At 40.7% G+C, this 19558-nt stretch overlaps 1 protein-coding gene across 2 annotated transcripts; it reads right to left on the bottom strand.

The window, feature by feature from the left end:
- Positions 1 to 2113: 2113 nt before the first annotated feature.
- Positions 2114 to 10143, bottom strand: nr2f2 (nuclear receptor subfamily 2, group F, member 2). Of its 2 annotated transcripts, none has more exons than XM_080737540.1 (3): positions 8955 to 10143; positions 7471 to 7998; positions 2114 to 4925 (listed from the first exon to the last, which is right to left on the bottom strand). In XM_080737540.1, the coding sequence occupies exons 1-3, from the start codon at positions 9397 to 9399 to the stop codon at positions 4651 to 4653; spliced, it is 1248 nt and encodes a 415-aa protein (XP_080593666.1). In that variant the 5' UTR covers positions 9400 to 10143; the 3' UTR covers positions 2114 to 4650. The 2 variants fall into 2 exon arrangements, with proteins under 2 accessions (XP_080593666.1, XP_080593665.1); XM_080737539.1 differs by having other exon boundaries at positions 7471 to 8016.
- Positions 10144 to 19558: the final 9415 nt, after the last annotated feature.

Genomic DNA, 19558 nt, shown 5'->3' on the forward strand with positions numbered 1-19558 from the left:
GTCGGGACCCATTTTTGGGTCGCCGACAGATTTGTATGGGTCCCTTTGTTTTTTTGTTTTTGTTTCATTAATTTTGTTTTTAATTATTAGCCTAAAATTCCCCCAAAAATGAATTAATGAATTAAAAACACAATTAAATTATCTTTTCAGTAAGAAGTTCCATAAATTAGAACAAATGTTTAAGAAGTAGTCAATCTACAAGCTCGTGTGAAGAGATGCATTGTGAGCTTGTAGATCTGCTGCTTTCACTATAGTTTGGCTCCCTGCGGGCACAAACGTCTAATTTCTCTTTTGGGTCTCGAGCTAAAAAGTTTGGGAACGACTGTTATGGCAGATCTACAAGCTCGAGTAGCTATTTTGAGAGAGATTTGGTAGATGGGAGGGAAAAAACTGTTCAAGCAGCCTACAGTTTCAACTCTGGTCCGTTTCACTAACATATAAGCCGTAGGCCTACATGGTTGAACACATGCCTACTTAAAGGACGTCATGAGCCCAAACAAATAGATTTGATCCTCACACACTTAAACAAACCCAAACAGCCATAACGGCATGCACTAGCTGTGACCATAGGACGCCTCTGCATGCCTTGGTCGGTCGGTCCTTAGCATGTAGATAGAATGTTCTTAGCATGTAGAGACTACGATGTTTTGGCAGCTTACATGTCAAAAAGTTCTCACCTCACACAGACATGAACAAAAGTGACGTAGCGTCAAGTTACACCCCATTAGCTTTTTTGCACAAACTAATAAACTACCAAAAGTCCAAATTATAGAGTTCAGCAGCACGCTCCGTCAGTGTCAACTAAAGCCAACCAAATAAATGTAGTGATCCAACTCAAAGCAATTTGTAGGCCTGTACTCCTGATTCAAGAAACTAGGCATCGTCAATTATCCCTTCCGTTTCTTCCCATTAAGATCACATATTTTAATATAGGCTAATGTTTTGATGTGTCGGGGGAACAGAGCAAGCTTCTGCCTTGTCAATTAAGGTTAACTGTATTATCTGATTATTAACCACATAGCCAGTTGCAGTGATTTTGGAAGCACCTTAAATCATCGAGTGGTCTACTGGTCTTATACACGGACATTTGCTTTGCAGACTATATAGGCCTACGCTCTAGTTGGGCTACACCACCAGCAATAAAGACACCATATAGTCCCATAGCTTAAAGATCATCAGTCCCACCATCGCCATCGTCATCATCATCATATAATCGTCATCACCATAAGCATCACCAATGGCACACTCATCATTGTCATCTCCAGCAACACCACCACCACAGACATAGTCACACATCACACATCAATGCCACCAGCAGCAGGGAACACGTGGTGAAGCTGGCATGGCGTACCCAGCTTGCATCTAGATCATGGCTAATGCAATTAATTACTGATAGATAGGCCGACTGCCTGGTAGGCTAGGACGGATTGCAGCAATATTACAACATAACAACGATGCTGATCATATTTTAGACCCATCACTGATAACGCGCGTACCCTTTAGTTGCGAAGCAGCGCATGTCCCAAACTTCTGATTAATAAAAAACATTGCCGATTTGATTCCGGAGAACGGAGTGTACTTTTGAAACAAATGCCTCTGTGCTCCTTTAAAATGGAAAGACGCCTTGACTGAAATATAAGTTTATGGCATGTTTAAAGACTAGCGCTCTTAATCACCGCTGGTATGGTTTGTCATGACATTTTAGACATTTTCTGCCTGCTTATCATTTGTATTTGTTTCTGAAGCTATAACTCAGAATTAGGAGGGCGTTCTCTGATATTATATAATTCTGGGTTCATTTGAATTTCACTTGGGCAATTTCTGTGGCAGGACTGACCGAGTCCATGCAGTCTCTGACCCTCCGACCACACAGAGATGCACGTGCGCTCATATCACACACTGATTCACAAGCGCGCGCACACCCTCACACACACAGGCACGCGCGAACGCACGCGCACGCAACACACACACACACACACACACACACACACACACACACACACACACACACACACACACACACACACACACACACACACAGGCACGCACACGATGAGTAATAAAACATGAAAAGATTGTTTTCAAATTCATAAATTATAATTTAATACCAAGAACAAATTTACAGCAGAATGCTTGTTTACAATAAGCTAACACAAACAAACAAGAATTGTGTTCAACTATAAACTTCCACACACACTCACATATATCACTTGCAATTAATAATAATAATAATGATAATAATCATAATCATAATAATCATAATCATAAAAAAAGTATCTATACGTTATCAATACCCTGCAGTCATATATTTTTATATATTTATATAAAAACGTGGGTCAGTTTAAACTGTTCATAATTACAATCATGTATCATTCTCTGGTCCATATGTGGCAACGAACAGCCAACGATCAGTGTTCAATCAGCTACACGACAACACAGTAAAATCCTCGGTGTTAATTTGTCCCATTTGTCACTCCCAGAGAGAGAGAGAGCGAGAGAGAGAGAGAGAGAGAGAGAGAGCACAAACGTGTTAATCTATCCATGTGTAACTCTCAGAGTGTACAAGTGACTGTGTCACATAGACACTCGTACACTCTCAGAGTCAAATAAACACTGGGGATTTTAGCAGTGTATATGATCCCTTTTTTATTCAACCACAACATGATGCCTTGTGTGCTGAAGAAAAGCTTAAGAGACTAGGACAAAAATTGCTTGCATTCAAAACGCACGCGCGCGTAATCGCGCGCGCACGACCACACACACGCAGACAGACGCGCACACACAGTCTCACACCCACCCACGCACACATACACGCACGTCCACACGCATGCGGCGACTGTCATATAGACCAAAAGGAGCATAACACTATACGTTAAAATAGCGACTCCTTTTCCAAAACCAGCTCACCCTGTTTAGTCTTAGCCTAATATTGAACGTTTTTGTTTTTCCTTTTTCTTTTTAAATACAAGGGCTAGTGTACTGAATGCACAGATTATATCTATACAGTCAAAAAACATTTACATTTATATATATCAAAGGTAAAATAGGTTAGCGACCTGTGGCCATGCATTCACAGTCTAAATATACATGAAAAAAAGAAACATTTTGTTGTAATATGTATATACATTAAAAACATAACTTTCAGTGCTACTAGCTAAGTCTGCCACTCAATTTGAAGACGTTGTATTACCGAGAGAAAAAAAATGGCAACCACAGATTTTTCTTAATCACATATACTTTGTATAAAGGAAAACTCGTTGAAATGAATTGACCTATATTTACAAGAATACTGCCTCTCTAATCAACGTTTTCAAGTGAAATACAAGAGCATACGACTGAAGTTTCAAATCTAATCGTGTTCCCAAAATGTTATGGGCCTACTTTAACAACATTTTGATAAGAAATTACATCATGCTTGTCAGGCACTTAATGCTTGAAGTGAATAAAGGTTGACATTTCAGGGACGCTTTAATAATACTGCTATTAAACCACTACTCCTTTTATGTTTCAAACTTTTATGACCCTTGACCTCTCCAATTTAAAAATGGTTTATTTTATGGGTAGTTGTGTTTTCATTGCCATTTAGCAAACTTCAAACACCCCCCATGTAGGCAAATTGTGCCAAATAAACAAAGAGTATGGACAGTAGGACATGTGCTGCTAGCATATAGCATTTCCTTTGACATTGTCAAGCTTTAGGTCAAACCCAATTGGACACTGATGCCAGGTAGAGTCAGCTGGAGGTGAATGCATCCATCAAACAGGCTAAATAGTGTAAACTGTTGACTATATTTAATTATAGGCCTACATCAGCGTTAGGCACTGGACTTTCAAGCTGACAAAATTCTTATTTAGAGGACTGTTGTGGTCTGGATTTAGCCAGAAACCATCATGGAAACAAGAAGGATCATGGTACTTCATACTAGTTGAAAGAGCAATAGTTTTTTTTTTTTTTTTTTTTTTTTTGCTGGGTCATAAAGTTGAACATGAACTTAAAAAAAACAAAAGAAAAAAAACTTTTCCCCAGATGTTATTGGTCATCCTAACAATATAAGTGCGCTTGCAGCATTAAGCCTAGATTATAAGCCTCTTCCTATTGCTGTGGTTTTAATTCTTTTAGAACATTTTACATTATTTCACTGTTTCAAAATAAAAATCATGGATTTCTTTTTTTAAAATAACACCACCTGTACTACAGAATCACATAGGCCGGTTTGGAACCAGAAAGGAGGAACAAAGCAAAGTACAAAACACAGCTATACATGGACACAGGACAAGTCATTTGAGAAAAGAAAACTTTTTTCTTTCCCCATGTTTTTTTTTTCCTTTTCTTTTTTTAATACCCAAATTATCATTTTAAATGCACTTAATACTTAAATTTTCCTTAAGGATTACCAAAATCCCTTTCTTATTTTTCTCTCCTTTTCTTCTTTCTTTACAAAAAATGGATCGAAGCAGGTTGTTCTGAATGACACTGGGAGAGCTTGTATATTTTTCAAAGTTCACTGGATGTCTCAATTTTTTTTAAATTCACAGTCATTTTACGTCAATGTCTTTCTTCATGAAAGCAAGCTCTTGTAACAGCCGTTTTCCTTCTACAAACGAAGCCTAACAATTGTAGTCTCAGCCCCCTTTGTTCGTTCCTTCTGCTTACTGAATTGACATGTAAGGCCAGTTAAAACTGCTTCCCGAAAGCAACATATCCCTGATGAGAGTTTCAATTGGGGTTTTACCTACCAATCGGACGAAAAATAATTGTTCTATGACCGAGGAAGAGACTGTGCGGAGAGAAGGCAAGCGAAGTAACAACTTCCCAAATCGAGTTGGCTGGTTGGGATACTGGCTCCGAACATATTCCTCCAGGGCGCATTGGGACTTCTCTTGCAAACTTTCCACATGGGCCACATCTGAGAGGCCACAAGCATCTAGTGGAAAAACAAATAAACGTTAATAATGTGTAAGCAGAAAATATTTTCAAGACGCCGCCAAGTATAGCTACATCGCTATTAAGCCTGATTTACACTTCGCCGCACGGTGTCGCGCACGAAAAACAGACGATCTGCAAGCTCACACGTGAGATCTAAAAAGCTCACGAGTGAGCTTGTAGATCTGCTATTTTACATCTGCTACTTTCAACACCATCGTATAGGATGGATAATAAATTAAGCATTTGTCAACACGACACTTGACACGTGGCAATGGTCATTGTAATGGTCTATCTATAGCATATATATATATATATATATATATATATATATAGCCTATATACCTATATCATTTACATTTAAGCCAATAGTATGAATAATCATACTAATCATACATGTGTGTGTGTGTGTGTGTGTGTGTGTGTGTGTGTGTGTGTGTGTGTGTGTGTGTGTGTGTGTGTGTGTGTGTGTGTGTGTGTGTGTGTGTGTGTGTGTGTGTGTGCGTGTGTGTGTGTGTGTGCTTGTAAATAGCCTAATTAAAAAAGTAGGGTTTTTTTTAGAGGCAAGTGCCTCACAACTTTGTGAAAATTGTGACAGACTAGCAACAATAATCAATAGCCTATAGGCAGTTAACACAATTAGGATATCATAACTATTATGAACGCGCATCATGGCGGCTAACGTGCACTCCACATGGTTTTGTATGCAAAATATAAAATATAATAATAATATTTAAATCAGTTTACGGCCGAAACCAATTAAACGCTGTCATTTAGCCTTATACTTATCAAAATAGACCATACTATTTAAATATCACTTGGCCGTAGAAGCCGTTGAGGTGTTTATAGTTTATGCGGTGTGACGCCTTATTTTCTCATGGTGAAGCCCCTTAAAAGCCAACTAAATTATTTACCATATTCATAGCTGAAGACTATTTCAGATAGGCCTGTTTTACAGAGCGAGATAGGGGGAGAGAGAGGAAGAGAAAGAGAGAGGGGCAGAGAGAGAGAGAGAGAGAGAGAGAGAGAGAGAGAGAGAGAGAGAGAGAGAGGGGGAGGGAGGGAGGGAGGGAGGGGGAGAGAGAGAGACCTACTGACCTTTCTACGCTGAGATTTAGCTTGAAAAAGAACGAGCCCATAGGCTACGAAGGGGCCATCATACTATACCATCAGAGAAGAAAATAACTAGTAACCATGCAGCTGGTTGTGGGCGGCAGCTGATTGTGTGCCAAAACGCCTGTACACACTTTAAGTTTGAAAGTTTAGATAGTGCACTATCAATTCAAAACCACTAAAAGCACACGTGTTATTCCAGCACGGCTTCTGGCAATAAAGCCTTCGGCAGTCAGGCAGCGAGAAATACACTTTAAACAGCCGTGGAACTCCTAATTAAGGGAAGCCAATGAAACGTGTGTTTTCTTTTTGTAATAACAAGGAATCTGAAAACAGAAAATGGCGAATTTGTGAACAGAAATGAAATAAATATGTCAGTAGCCTGTGCCTATATGATAATAATTAAAGAAGATCTTTTCCTACCATATAACCCAATGAACCCTCGTAAATCTTCACTTGCACCCGCTTTTTATTTTCCAGTCTAAAGGCTGTAGCTAATGTAACAAAATAGCGAGGAAGTTTGGGTCATGACCTAGTTTTGGAACAAGTCCAGAGATGTCTTGAATCGCTATCTGCGCGTCAGGCTAAGGAAGAACTGGGGATCTTTTTTGGAAATAAAAAATGGAACATACCAATTTTTAAACTGTCAACATCGCAGAGAGCCCGGCGCGGCAACGTCCACATAGTGTACAATATTCGGCCTATAGTATACAGATACTGCGATGGGTTATGGTTCTCGGAAATGTCTGGACCCTAAATGACAAGAGTGGTGGAAACCTGTGCTGTGCTTTACTGTGTGCAAATGGAACATTAGGGTTGTCTTTCTTTTTCTATTCCCCTCCCCCTCGGAGCGTGACATCATTTATATCTGTCATTCCATACAAACAAGACGTTGGGCATACACACGTTGATAAATGACCAAAATCTCCAAGTGTAACATTCATCGACACAACACATGGGATCAGGAGAACTATCCAGACAGAAGTGCTTTTAAATGTTTTATGGCTATTTGTTTGAAACTTATAAGGCCTATATCAATTCTGTCTATTTCTATTATTTTTTATTTTAAGACAATGCTTGCTTCCTTTTATTTGGTGCTTTTAGTCTAAAAATAAAGCAAGAACATATTTTGCTAAATTGCTAAAACATATTCTGTTAGATATTGTTTGTAGGCCTATCTCTGACTCACTCAGTAGCCTATGTTCATCAAATGGTTTCATAATTTGCTATCAAAAGGCCAGCCCAGTGGCCGCTGGCTATAATTAATGAAGGCAGAGTAAGTAAACATATAGGCCTTTGATATCTCACACGTGTGTGCATGTATATTTGGGTCAAGGGTGTTTGAGTCGACGTCTGTTTTATAGCCTATATGTGGTCCATATGTCACATTCACACAGGTTGAACTTGAGCTTGTTGTGAGTCTATTGTCTTACCTGAGGTGAAGAGCACAATTGCCTTTAAGCAGCTGTATTCAGCAGAGTCAACGTGCAAAGCTTTGAGCTTTTCCACTTGTTCTTGGAAGATCCTAATGTGGTCCATAAAGGCAACCACTCTGTCCGCAGACATAGGGGAGGCGTGAAGGCCAGCCGCCGCCAGAAGTGGAGCCACATGGAGGGGCATGGAGCACTGCGCGGCGTTGAGCACAAACAACTCACTCCACGTCAACCTCAGTAGAGCCACCTGGTCAGTAATCTGAAGGTCTGGAAAGAATGGAATATTCCTGGCCCACTCCACGGCGCTGAAGAGCATCCTGGCTGCTAGTTCACAAATGTTCTCGATGCCCATTATGTTGTTGGGTTGCATGCATTGACTGCCATACCGGGACGTTGGGTAGGGCTCCGCTCTCAACAGAAGAGAGATATATCCGGATAAGTAGGAATGGCAGTGCAGTGGGTCCCCATTTGTCAAGGCGAACTGGCCGTGGTGTGGCTGTGTGGGTGGCATCCGTCCCCTTTGCACAGCTGCAGTAAAAAGAGAAACTACAGATATTGATGCCTGAATTCTGCAAATTATCAAGCAGTCACACTGAACATGCTGTCTAAAGGCTTAGTGCATGCTGAATGAATAGGCTATAGAATAATATAATTAATGTATTATTAAGGTATTGAAATAACAACAACAATGAGGACATGGACACCTACTATAGCATACTATAGCACACAGGTAAATGGATACAGGCATACAATGACCGTTCGGCTATATTAAACGTCTGATGTTACAACCCATGTTGTCTTATAGCTGCCCACGTTGCGATTTTAAACGGCTTTTGAACACATGCATATATGTAGTCTTAAGATGATGTTATTCAGCTCCAGCAACATGAGCTGGCTGTAAAGCAACACAAAGAGGGCAAGGCAGACCGTGTTTAACCCTTAACCTACTTAGCGATTCATCTAGTTTTAAAAAGCAAGTATAGGACCGAGTAAGACAAATATTGCAACGCTATGATTTAGATTGTATACCGCCATTGAATACATAATTCAAGCAAATGTCCGGTATTAGTTATGTAACTGATAGACGGCGCAAAATGCGGGGATGCAGCCTGAACACGCTGTCTTAATTCGACACTCGCCATAATAGCATACACTATCATCTCTATTTGATACAGATTTGTATCTATTTTACGCATTTGTCTAACTATCGTTCGGTTATAATAGCGTGGCCGTGGCTACGATAGCATTGCTTACAAAGGAGCAATATTGTGCTTTAGAATTGAAATGAATTCTATCATCCGACGAAGCCCCGTCTGGAGCGAGCGGCTCCATTGCGAGCGTTCGGTCGGCAGCGCCGTGGAGGGGAGAGTCGCTACTAGACAAACATGGCATGCTATGTGGGAGCGACATGGTTTCGTGTGTTCGATCGCCTGTAGTGCACTAATAGATACATCAATAAAGAGAGAAACAAAAAATCCCAATACCTTCCCGTCTCATGCCAACTTTGAGGCATTTTTTGAGGCGGCAGTACTGACACTGATTGCGGTGGTGTTGGTCAATTGGACAATTCCTGTTGGCACGGCATGTGTAAGTCAGGTTCCGTCGTACGCTCCGTTTGAAGAAGCTCTTGCACCCCTCGCAAGTAAACTGGCCATAGTGCTTGCCACTAGATTTATCCCCACAAACGACACACTCGATGTGCTGTGGCTGTTGCTTCTCCGACGTCTGGTTCGACTGCGTGGACTGTGTGTTGTTCGGGGGTCCTTGGACGGGCGTTTGAGTGGTCGGAGGGGCGACCTGCGAGCCTGACAGGTTCAGCTGGCCTGGTTGAGGGGTGGGAAGAGATAGTCCTCCTTGGGTCTGCGAGGAAAGGGCGCCTTGGGTGTCTGCCACATCGTCCTGGGAGCCTCTCCACACTACCATTGCCATATCTATCAGTCAACGGAAAGAAACTTTTTGTCTGCCGTTTTGATGTCGCGGTGAAATATCTGTCTCGAGGAATGCAGTAAGCTGAAATCTTCGGCCGAACATACACGAATGTCAATTTCCTACCCTATGTCGAATCCACTGCGAATCTTCCGAAACTGTCGATTTTATTGCTGTTGGAGACGTTGTTGCGAAGCACGTTTCACAACTGATGCGATGGCGAGCTGAGTCGCTGCCTTGCGCTTAAAGGCCAAGTCCAGGGAAGCTTACAGTCAGCCATCCAGTACACCCATCAATGGGGAAAGGTAGGCTAAATATTACAATAATCAACCGAGGTAGCATAGGCTATTCAGTAAAAGGTGGAGCAAGTCTGTAGACGATGCAGCAGCATAAAACAATCGGTGAACACTCTAGCAGGCACTATCAAGTTCCAGCACAAGTCTTGAAGAAAATCACCAACTGATATAAAAAAAAGTGTGAAAAAATAGGAGGAAAAATGCGACTTGTTCCTTTTCTTCTTGTGAGGTAGCGCCAGCAAGCGCGCAGCTTAAGCCAATGTTTTGGGGAGCCTGGAATATGAAGACAACTCTCCCCCAAAAAAGCCGAATGCAGTAAAAACAAAAAGATCACAACCCACAGAAACCTCCTCCGTGCAAAGGATAACTAATAGGGAAAAAGAGCCGGGAATCAAAGTGATCAAATATGTTAAAAAGGCGGAGGTTAGGAAGTGATTTGCGATTGGTAGGAGCCGGGCTGGCAGAATGCTTTCTCTGTGATCAGCTCACTGAGCTCTCTATATAGTGAACTTTGACACGACTGCTGCAACTTAGCACACGTTACCATGGAGATCAGCTGCCATATAAGGAAGGTGAGTGTGTTTGACTGGTCAGAGCCTACGGACCTCCCCCTCAACCCCATTGGCTAGTCGGCACTTGTGCTACTTGGTGCCTTGCCAGAGCAAGAAATAGGGGTCGAGAGGGCCGCTGGGTCCTAAAAAGAGACGGATTTTTTCGGCAAGGCAAAGCTTTTATTCACTCAAATAGCTTAGCCTATATACTGAAATCAGCATGCCCGATAAAGCCTTGCAATTTTCATGAAAATCTACCTTGATTTAGGTTCCTTACCGCATATCGGGCGACAAAACCCACTACTGTTTATCACTACAAGCAGAAAACATCCCGAGATGTTTTGTCTCCATGGCTATGCGGTAGAATAATGAATCCTTGTCGCTCACATAAAATTGTCCAGACAGTGTGACCTTATTTTGATCTTTAAACCTGTGGTCAGCTAACGATGAACCTCTGAACGCAATGACCCCCTCACCCCCACCCCTGGCCCAGAAAAAAAGGAGAGAAGGATAACCACTCTGAATACACTCATCACGGTTACAGTTTATAAGATAAATATGATATTTATGTAGTCTACTTGGAACATAGTTTATGTACTTGGTACATGGTCTGCTATGTATCACCATGCCAGATATATAATTGGCTAATTAACGGGACAGTTCATTACAACAAGGGTCTAGGTTTTACTTACTTTACTTGATCTTGTGTGTCGAAGATCCACATCGATTTACTATGGCTATCGTGATACTCTTTGTATGGGTCTGCCTTATTGCTGAACGCTTTCTGACATTTGGGCAGTGGGTCTCACAGTACTGTGATCCATTCATCACAATAGCCATGGTTGTTTTTATATAGGCTACATTTTAGATTTCACTGCAGTGACCTATAACTATGGCTTATAGGCGTCAATGGGCGGCAATGTCCATCAGGTTGAATTGACTCATTTAGTGTGTAAATCAAAAGCCAGTTAACCAGTGCCGTAATATAATAATTAAAATCTGCAATTGATGCCATGTGCCCTGTCCACTTACCTTTAGATTATTATTGTTATCATTATTTTTTATTATGTATAATCTGAACTTGAAGCTATATCTACAACCACCACCAAGGCAAATGAAGGCATTCAATAAAATAACCGTTTTTAGGTAATAACAATGTAATGAAGGGCCGGCGTCATTGCTCGCACTCGCAGTGCAGTCATTATTTTGTTTGCAGCCATGTGTTTCATGAGCTGGTAGCATATGCTAAAAAAATATTTTAATAAGACAAATCAGAGGGGTTGTCAAACCCAAACTTAAGGTAAAACTTTTAGGATGTGTACAGAGTAGGAGCATAGCCTTGCCCTATAGTCTCCTTCCAATATGGACAGGGCAGCATCGCACACAGGATCCCAGGACGTATTACAGTATATGGGTGCCCCCTAGCGTATGAATCCTTTGCTTCAAATGAGATTCAATTTAGAGGAGCCATCCAGCACGGAAACTGCCTCAGTCTCTTGTCTCTCGCACCGACCAAACTAACGAGCACCATTTAAACTGACGACTGTTTGTTTAAATTTCTTGTTTTATAGGATGAACTCGAGACGACGTGGGCTTTTGAGAGAGTTGCCAAAGTTGGATTTACATTTCGCTTACGCTATACTTCATGTTGCTGTGGTGTTTGCAATCATTCTGTTCTTGTAAAAAGAAATTAGCCGATCATGTGTTTGTCTGCATTACTATTTTTTTTGTCGGTTTTATTTGCAGATCCTTCTGAAATGGAGAGTCTGTAAATAAAACGGTCCACCGTGAGACGTGAAGAATTATCCGGGATTCTGCCATCAGTTGGTAAGTATACATTTTGTACATGTGTAATTAGTAGTTTATAAACCAACATCTTATTCTCTTGAACGGGTGCGTAACACTATAGCTCATGTAGGCTATTGTTGAAATGAGTGCATGAGCGATGTCCTTTGTAATGAAAACATAAACAACAAGAGACATAGGCTACTAATAAAACACAAAGCGCACCGATACGATATTTCTACAATATGGTTGGAATGGAGTAAGGGCGCCAGTGTAACTGCCATTTGTAATTAGCCTACAATAATTAATTTCTATGACGTGCACAATATGCTGCACTATACACTTTCTAAATATTAATTCGTGGAATTATTTGTGTGCGATTGTGAGCTATATAGGGCTAAAGATGATGCCTCGGACTCGGAGGCTATATTCTCAACAAACCACCTACCAAATGCATACGTCGCCGATTCTTCCGTAGCGTAGTGCATCTTCTTTTCTTATTCAGATTCTACTTTAGTCTTCTGTTTTCGATATATTGCTCAGAATGAACTGGCAAAGCCTCTCCAACTCTGCAACAGACGGAGTGAAACAAAAACAAAAAAAGAACAGTTTATTGGAAAATGCCATGATGTGCAATAATGCAAAAACTTTGGAGAGCGAAAACGACAGCGCACCAACAACTGACTCAACTCACGTGTTGAGGGAGAAATCTTAAATATAAATATGAATTGACGTATCGTCCAAGCGCAATATCATTTGACTGGCTTTAGAAACGATAAGTAGGCTGTGGATGCAGCAAGATAGGCTATCCTTCCTGCGCGTCTTTTCTCTTACAGTATATGGCCAAAATGCGCCTCTACGCCGCTGCTTTGTGGGCTGCAGTTCGGAGAGGGAGGGGGTGCAGACAGCATATAGACACCTGTCCTTGGTGAGCGTGCATTAAGGCTATATTACAATTTACACTCGAGTGGATGCCAATGAACCTTGTGGCGTTCATTTTAAGATTGTTCTAGAAGTTACAAATGCAATCTGAATTGTAAATTTAAATGAGACTCAAAGTAAAATGTAGTTTATTTATATAAATGTGATATTGACAAACATGATTGACATGATTATTAGTAGGCTATTAGGCTATCATCAGGCTTATTAATTATTATCATTGGATGTCTTTAGCTTAACTTTATTAGCATATATATAGGGGCCTATATATATTTGATTTATTATAATATTAAATTAAGACAAATTGTGCTGTGTGCTAGAATATTTTGGTAGCTACTGATAAATAGAGGCTACACATAAATTAGAGAGGGGAAGAGAGAGAGAGAGAGAGAGAGAGAGAGAGAGAGAGAGAGAGAGAGAGAGAGAGAGAGGAAAAAGAGGCCCTGTGAAATTAGGATTGCCTTAATCAACTCCTGGTCAACATATTAAAAGTTGGGCACATAATGCAATATCATAATACATAACGCATTTGAGCTAAAATGTCCAAACACGGGGGAAATATTAAGAGTTTAAACAGTCTCCTTTTCAATATGTAGTTCCTTCCCAAGCCTGTAGCCTACTCTCTCAGCAAGTCCACACGTTACAACAATAGCGCTGCCCAACGGGACCACTATCGATTAAGACCAGACAGACGACGTCGGCGGCACTAAATATTTACTGATCACACACAAATAGCTGGATCTTTAACGATTTCCCATATGCTCCTGCACAGAAAAAGGGGGCTAAATCACTTTATTATTGTTAGTAAAACAAAACACTCATCAGGATGTAGCTGCATAGGGACGCTGCACTGAAGATGTGCTGATTGGGATAAGTGCAGTTACGTTAATCGATAGCTAGTAAATAACACAGATAATAGTTGAGATTTACGGTCATGCAAAGAGAGTGGCGGGAAAAAAATGTAACAGGTTAAGCCATGCACGCGCTGGAATAGATAATTCCCCCCCTTTTTCTTGCTTACGCGTCTATATATGCACGGGGTGGGGCGAATAGGGCAAACTCTGAGATTAAATCAGCCATCAAAATGAACCGCACGGCAATTATGATGAAATCGGTATAAAGATTAATCTTCACATATACAAACTACCCCGTTGAAACGATTGCCTCGGAATGGGGGGAATTTAGAGGAAACCCCCCCACCTCCCTCCTGTTAAAATAACGGTAAACGTTTGCAGTGGTGAGAAAAGTCAAAACTAGGATAAAAGTTGACTTTAATCTTATCTCTGCCTTCGCTAAATCCTTCGGGATGGAGACAGAGAGATGGTGACCCGGGGGTCTAAGAGTTCCCGCCCTGATTAACCCTTCCAGACCCAACAGGGAGCAAAGGTTAACCAGGCTAATCAACTTGAAGAGTGTGATTGAATTAGATGACTATGGAATCAAGGCATGAAACAAAACTCTTCCTCTAAAAAAAAAAGAAAAAAGAAACACCCACGGATGGAGAAGTTTGTCACGTTTGTTAATTTACTTTGTTTTCCTGTAGCTGAGCATTATAACTCCTGAAATTAATTACAATATTGAAGAGGAAAGAGGGGGAGGCTAAATCCACATTGAGCAGAAGAGATCATTATTTTCTTGTCAGCATGTTAAGTCAACAGGTATCTCAGGTGTTATTTCTGGTGTGTGCTACAAAATTATAATGTTCACGGCCACACCAACTTTCTACATCACCCACAGCAAAAACTATAACAGCACTCCCTCTGTCTCCTCGGTTCATTTCATTTAACTGATGGCTCAATAAGCCCTATAGTATCCCAACATGAAATATACTTTATTTCTCTGTTTTAGATTATGTAAAAATCAGTATCCTTTAATTTTGTCTGTTCAGGTTTTTTATCTCCTGTCTCCTGTTATCATCTCTTCACAGTACTGCCAAGAATATAGCTCACGCAAAGATATAAGCACAACTACAGCTATTAATCAGATCTGAGCTTGAACATCTGGGCCCATTTAAGCAATTCTTACTCCTAATAAAATGTAAATCCTACAGGTCCACCAAAACGTACAGTAAATAACGTATAGAGGGAGATGGCATGCTTTAAGCAAAACTGCTTTCATAAAAATAACTGGTTTTGAAACAATTGTGAAAGGAATTATCAAGAGAATCAGATTATTGATCATACTTTGCAAGGGTTTTACTGTGAATGCATAAAGTTAACAGATTGTCCCGTTCGTCCCTTGTTACGGCCATGAGTGGAACCATGTTTTCAAACATGGCTTCTAAATTGACCACCCAGAGAAAAGAGATACTTTTTATATGAACAGAGCAACTTTTGAAAAGTCCCAAACATCAAAATAAAACAAAAAATACATTAATTCTGGCATGGGGAATGCTCTTTAAATCAATTATTAGTGGTGATATTGGAATGAGTTAGACCGCCCAAATCTAAAACATGTATATGAAGTCAAATGAAGTAAAATCCAAATATTAATCTAAGAGGAGTTTAAAACTGGAACCAAATGTGAGGATGCCTGTGCACGTTGTGTGCGTGTACTGTACTGTACTGTACTGTACTGTACTGTACTGTACTGTACTGTACTGTACTGTGCATGCATGCACGTGCTTTATGTGCACACGTGTGTGTGTGTGTGTGTGTGTGTGTGTGTGTGTGTGTGTGTGTGTGTGTGTGTGTGTGTGTGTGTGTGTGTGTGTGCCTGTGCATGTATATGCGTATGCGTATGCGGGTACGTACGTACATGCTTGTGTGTACACATTGTTGTGACAGGCAGAGTAACACAGTGTACGACAGAGAGAGGGGTAGACATATCAGTGTGTGTGTGTGTGTGTGTGTGTGTGTGTCTGTGTCTGTGTGTGTGAGTGTGTGTGTGTGTGTGTGTGTGTGTGTGTGTGTGTGTGTGTGTGTGTGTGTGTGTGTGTGTGTGTGTGTGTGTGTGTGTGTGTGTGTGTGTGTGTGTGAGAGAGAGAGAGAGAGAGAGAGAGAGAGACATGGGATGCCCATTTGAACTATTTTGCTTTTAGCTTAGATGTATTTATTACATTATATGCCCACTATTATTCTATGCTCTTGTTAATCATGATGTCATTATGTTTGTGCACTAGACCCTCATGGGACCGTTACGGGTCCCTTTGGGCACATATTTACACTCTCTAAATGAACACTTTTGCTATATGTATGTACTGTATGTGTGTGTGTGTGTGTGTGTGTGTGTGTGTGTGTGTGTGTGTGTGTGTGTGTGTGTGTGTGTGTGTGTGTGTGTGTGTGTGTGTGTGTGTGTGTGTGTGTGCGCGCGCACGTGCCTGCGTGTCTGCCAGCATATGACAGACATGTGTTTTAGTCCAGGCACTTAGTTTTTTAAGGAGCTCATTCAGCACCACACATCACTCTCACCCTCCGCTGCCCCAAGGGCCACTATCTAAAACAGCAACAGATCACAGATAACTCACTGTGTTCAATTTGCCAATGATAGATTACAGTGCCAGTTTGAACAGATAGAGATCAATTTGTCTCAATGATCACCCTTTAGGCTGACTGCCAATGTGCTCTTAATCCATTTGGGTTGTTGTCTGAATTATGGCTGGCAGGTTTAAGGGTGCGAAAGTGTAGTACAAGCGGACGGGAGGTGTGTAATATTCTGTAAGCAGGACTACTACATGTGGTGATCACTTATTATGACCACAGGGGTTATCTGCCCAAATTCATGGAGCGACTAAGAAAGTTTTGGGTGCGAGAAGTGCCCTCAACAATTACGGTCGAAGTGCCCTCGAGCAACCCCAGTCACTTAACCTCCACCCGTGCCAGTGGAGCTGCTTAGTGGCCTACGCTACGAGACTGCGGTTGCAATGACCACTTATGAGATGTTTGTCTTTGTGTTTAACCTGCCCTCACTTTGTGACTCTACCCCCCGCAGGGCACTGCTGTAAATATGAGGGGTTAAAATATGTATTGTGTTACTGTAACTACTTGCTAACGTGGCTAGAGCCGCTGAAGCAATACGGGCAAACTAAACTATATCAAGAATATCGTCGTTGTCTGGTGAAAACCTTGTATGTCCATAACCGTTCGTTTAGCATTTTTCATTTTAAAAATAATTTAATGTAGTGAAAACAGCCGATCTACAAGCACACAACGCCTCGCACCGCAAGGCGCTGTGTGCTTGTAGATGGGCTGTTTTCACTACTTTTGTGTGACGGCCTTGTACGATGAAGCAGGGCTTTACTTTGCGAAAGAACGTACAAATTTGAAACTTGGAGATACGAGGTTTCCACCCAACAACGACGATATGTTTATCTCACCTTCCCATCAGAGGTCAATAGATATCAATTGATATCTATTTAAATTACAATCAATGGTATAACTTTTTTCTTAAATGTTTTTTTAATGATCAGTGTTATCTGATAGGTATCATTACATTTGACTACAGTATCACATATACAATTATGTACTGTATGTTAGAAACTGTCTATAAATAAGTACAATCACAATTTGTTGTTTTGTTTCTGCTTCAATCTTGACAAATAAAGGCGTCTTCCTGTTATCATGTCTGAGTTCCTCCTTTTGATGTTACACGCATAGATTTCAAAATAGATGGTTCATCAAGATACCACTCTGTCGGGTGGAAACCTCATGTCCAAAACTGTTCTTCTTCTTTCGTGTATCATCATCCTTGATGATTGGTTGACAACATTTTATTTCACAAGATTTCTTGTTACTTAGGGAGGCCATGGGGCTGGCTGTCGTCTTCTCCCCTTGCTGACGTCGGCTTAGGCAGGGTTTGAACCACTCACCTTCCGTATGAAGGGCAGGCATATGCACTAACCACTACACCGACGCCGCGCCCCCAAAACTGTTACTTTTCAGGATTCAAATTCAAAAGTAGCAAAAGCAGCCGATCCACAAGCTCCAAACATTCGCGCTGCATTTCGTGTGCCACTGTATTGTGACTACTGTCTGGCACTGTAGTATGATTCCTTTACGAAAATACACATAAAGTTAGAATATGTATATGGAGAGGTTTCTGCCCGACAGCAATAATATCAGACATAATTTATTGAGAGAAACAATAAACTGTCAGTCCAGTTCGGCTCCCTGTGATATTACCCACGGAACCTTTTCAAAACATCCTAATCCTGTTAACCTATTAGTAAACTAGTTGAGCCGGGGATGACTCTGTACTTGGTCCACTTTTTTCCCCCCTCTTCACCAGTAGTTCTCAAAACCTTTCATGCCAAGGACCCCCAATTCTGAAAATATTTTGGGCCAGGGACCCCCTGAAGAGAAGATGTGTGTCAAAAGTTTCCAAACATTTTCTACATTTTCAGAAATAGTGCGGCACAAAGTGATGGGCTGTGAGCTTGTAGATCTGCTATTTTTTAATATCCAACTTATAAATGGTTAAAATGATTGTAATACTGTATCAACCCCCAAGGACCCCTGGTGGTCCCTGGACCCTACTTTGAGACCCACTGCTCTACACCAAATCTCTTAGCAGAAGATAGCCGATCTACAAGCTCATAATGTCTTGCGCTGCAAAACATTGTGAGCTTTTAGATCTGATATTTTTGCAGAATGTTCCCCCTGAATAGGGATGTATAGTGTCTAAGTGGTTCAGTGTTTGTCTTCATTGGCGTCCTGAAAATCTAGATAAAAAAACTCCACCTTGCCAGTCAAGATTATCTCTGAGGGCTTTGCAAAGCCCTGGGTAATGCAGGACTGCTGATTATTCTGGGTATTAAAGAGAAAGGAAAATGATAATTCATAATGAATTTCAGGCTGTAGTATAACCAGTCCTATTGTATTCTCACTCAAATGAAAAGATATATTTTATCAAGAAAATGTTAGACGTTACAGTAAAAAATGAAAAGTAAAATGAATCCAAATACGGTAACACATATTATTGAAAATGTTAAGATTCAATGTTTCTAAATTGTGTATGAGCCCGTCTTTGAATGTCAAGATTGTTTTGTTGAAAAGCCACCCAAAACAGAACCACTTTTCTGATCCTGTACTATAAAAGTGTAGTCATATTTCTGCTCGGTGGCCGACGGTGAGCACAAACACCCGAGCCAATACTCTATTGATGATGTCACTGGTGATGTCACTGAGACTAATTCCTTCTCCATGTTCTTATCTTATAATAAATGGGAGACTTGCATAGCAGATGTCTGTGATAGTATATTGACAAGAATGATGGTGCCTCATAATAAAACTGAAAATAAATCTGTATGGGAAAGTAAAAAAAAAAAGGATTACCTATATCATTATTATATATTATTTTATTGCATAATGTGTTGTCAATTAACAAATCCTGTGGTTGTGGTGTTCTCGTTATACATCTAGTCATAGGTTTCTTTATTGTTACACTTGTTTTTTATCGTCCCTCTGACATTATAGAAGCAATACAAGTAGTAACATTAACAGTAAACATATATACAATAACAAAGTAAATAGATAAATAAATCGATGAAATCAAAGAATAATCAAGAGAATCAGAGAGCAGCAGTATCAAAAAAGTTGTTTTGTTGGTTGGTTCTAGCTCTTATGGTGCTTGAAGGTCCTGTAGTGCAAGGTT

This window comes from Nannobrachium achirus, assembly GCF_963921795.1.
Source record: "Nannobrachium achirus genome assembly, chromosome: 11".
Lineage (NCBI taxonomy): Eukaryota > Metazoa > Chordata > Actinopteri > Myctophiformes > Myctophidae > Nannobrachium > Nannobrachium achirus.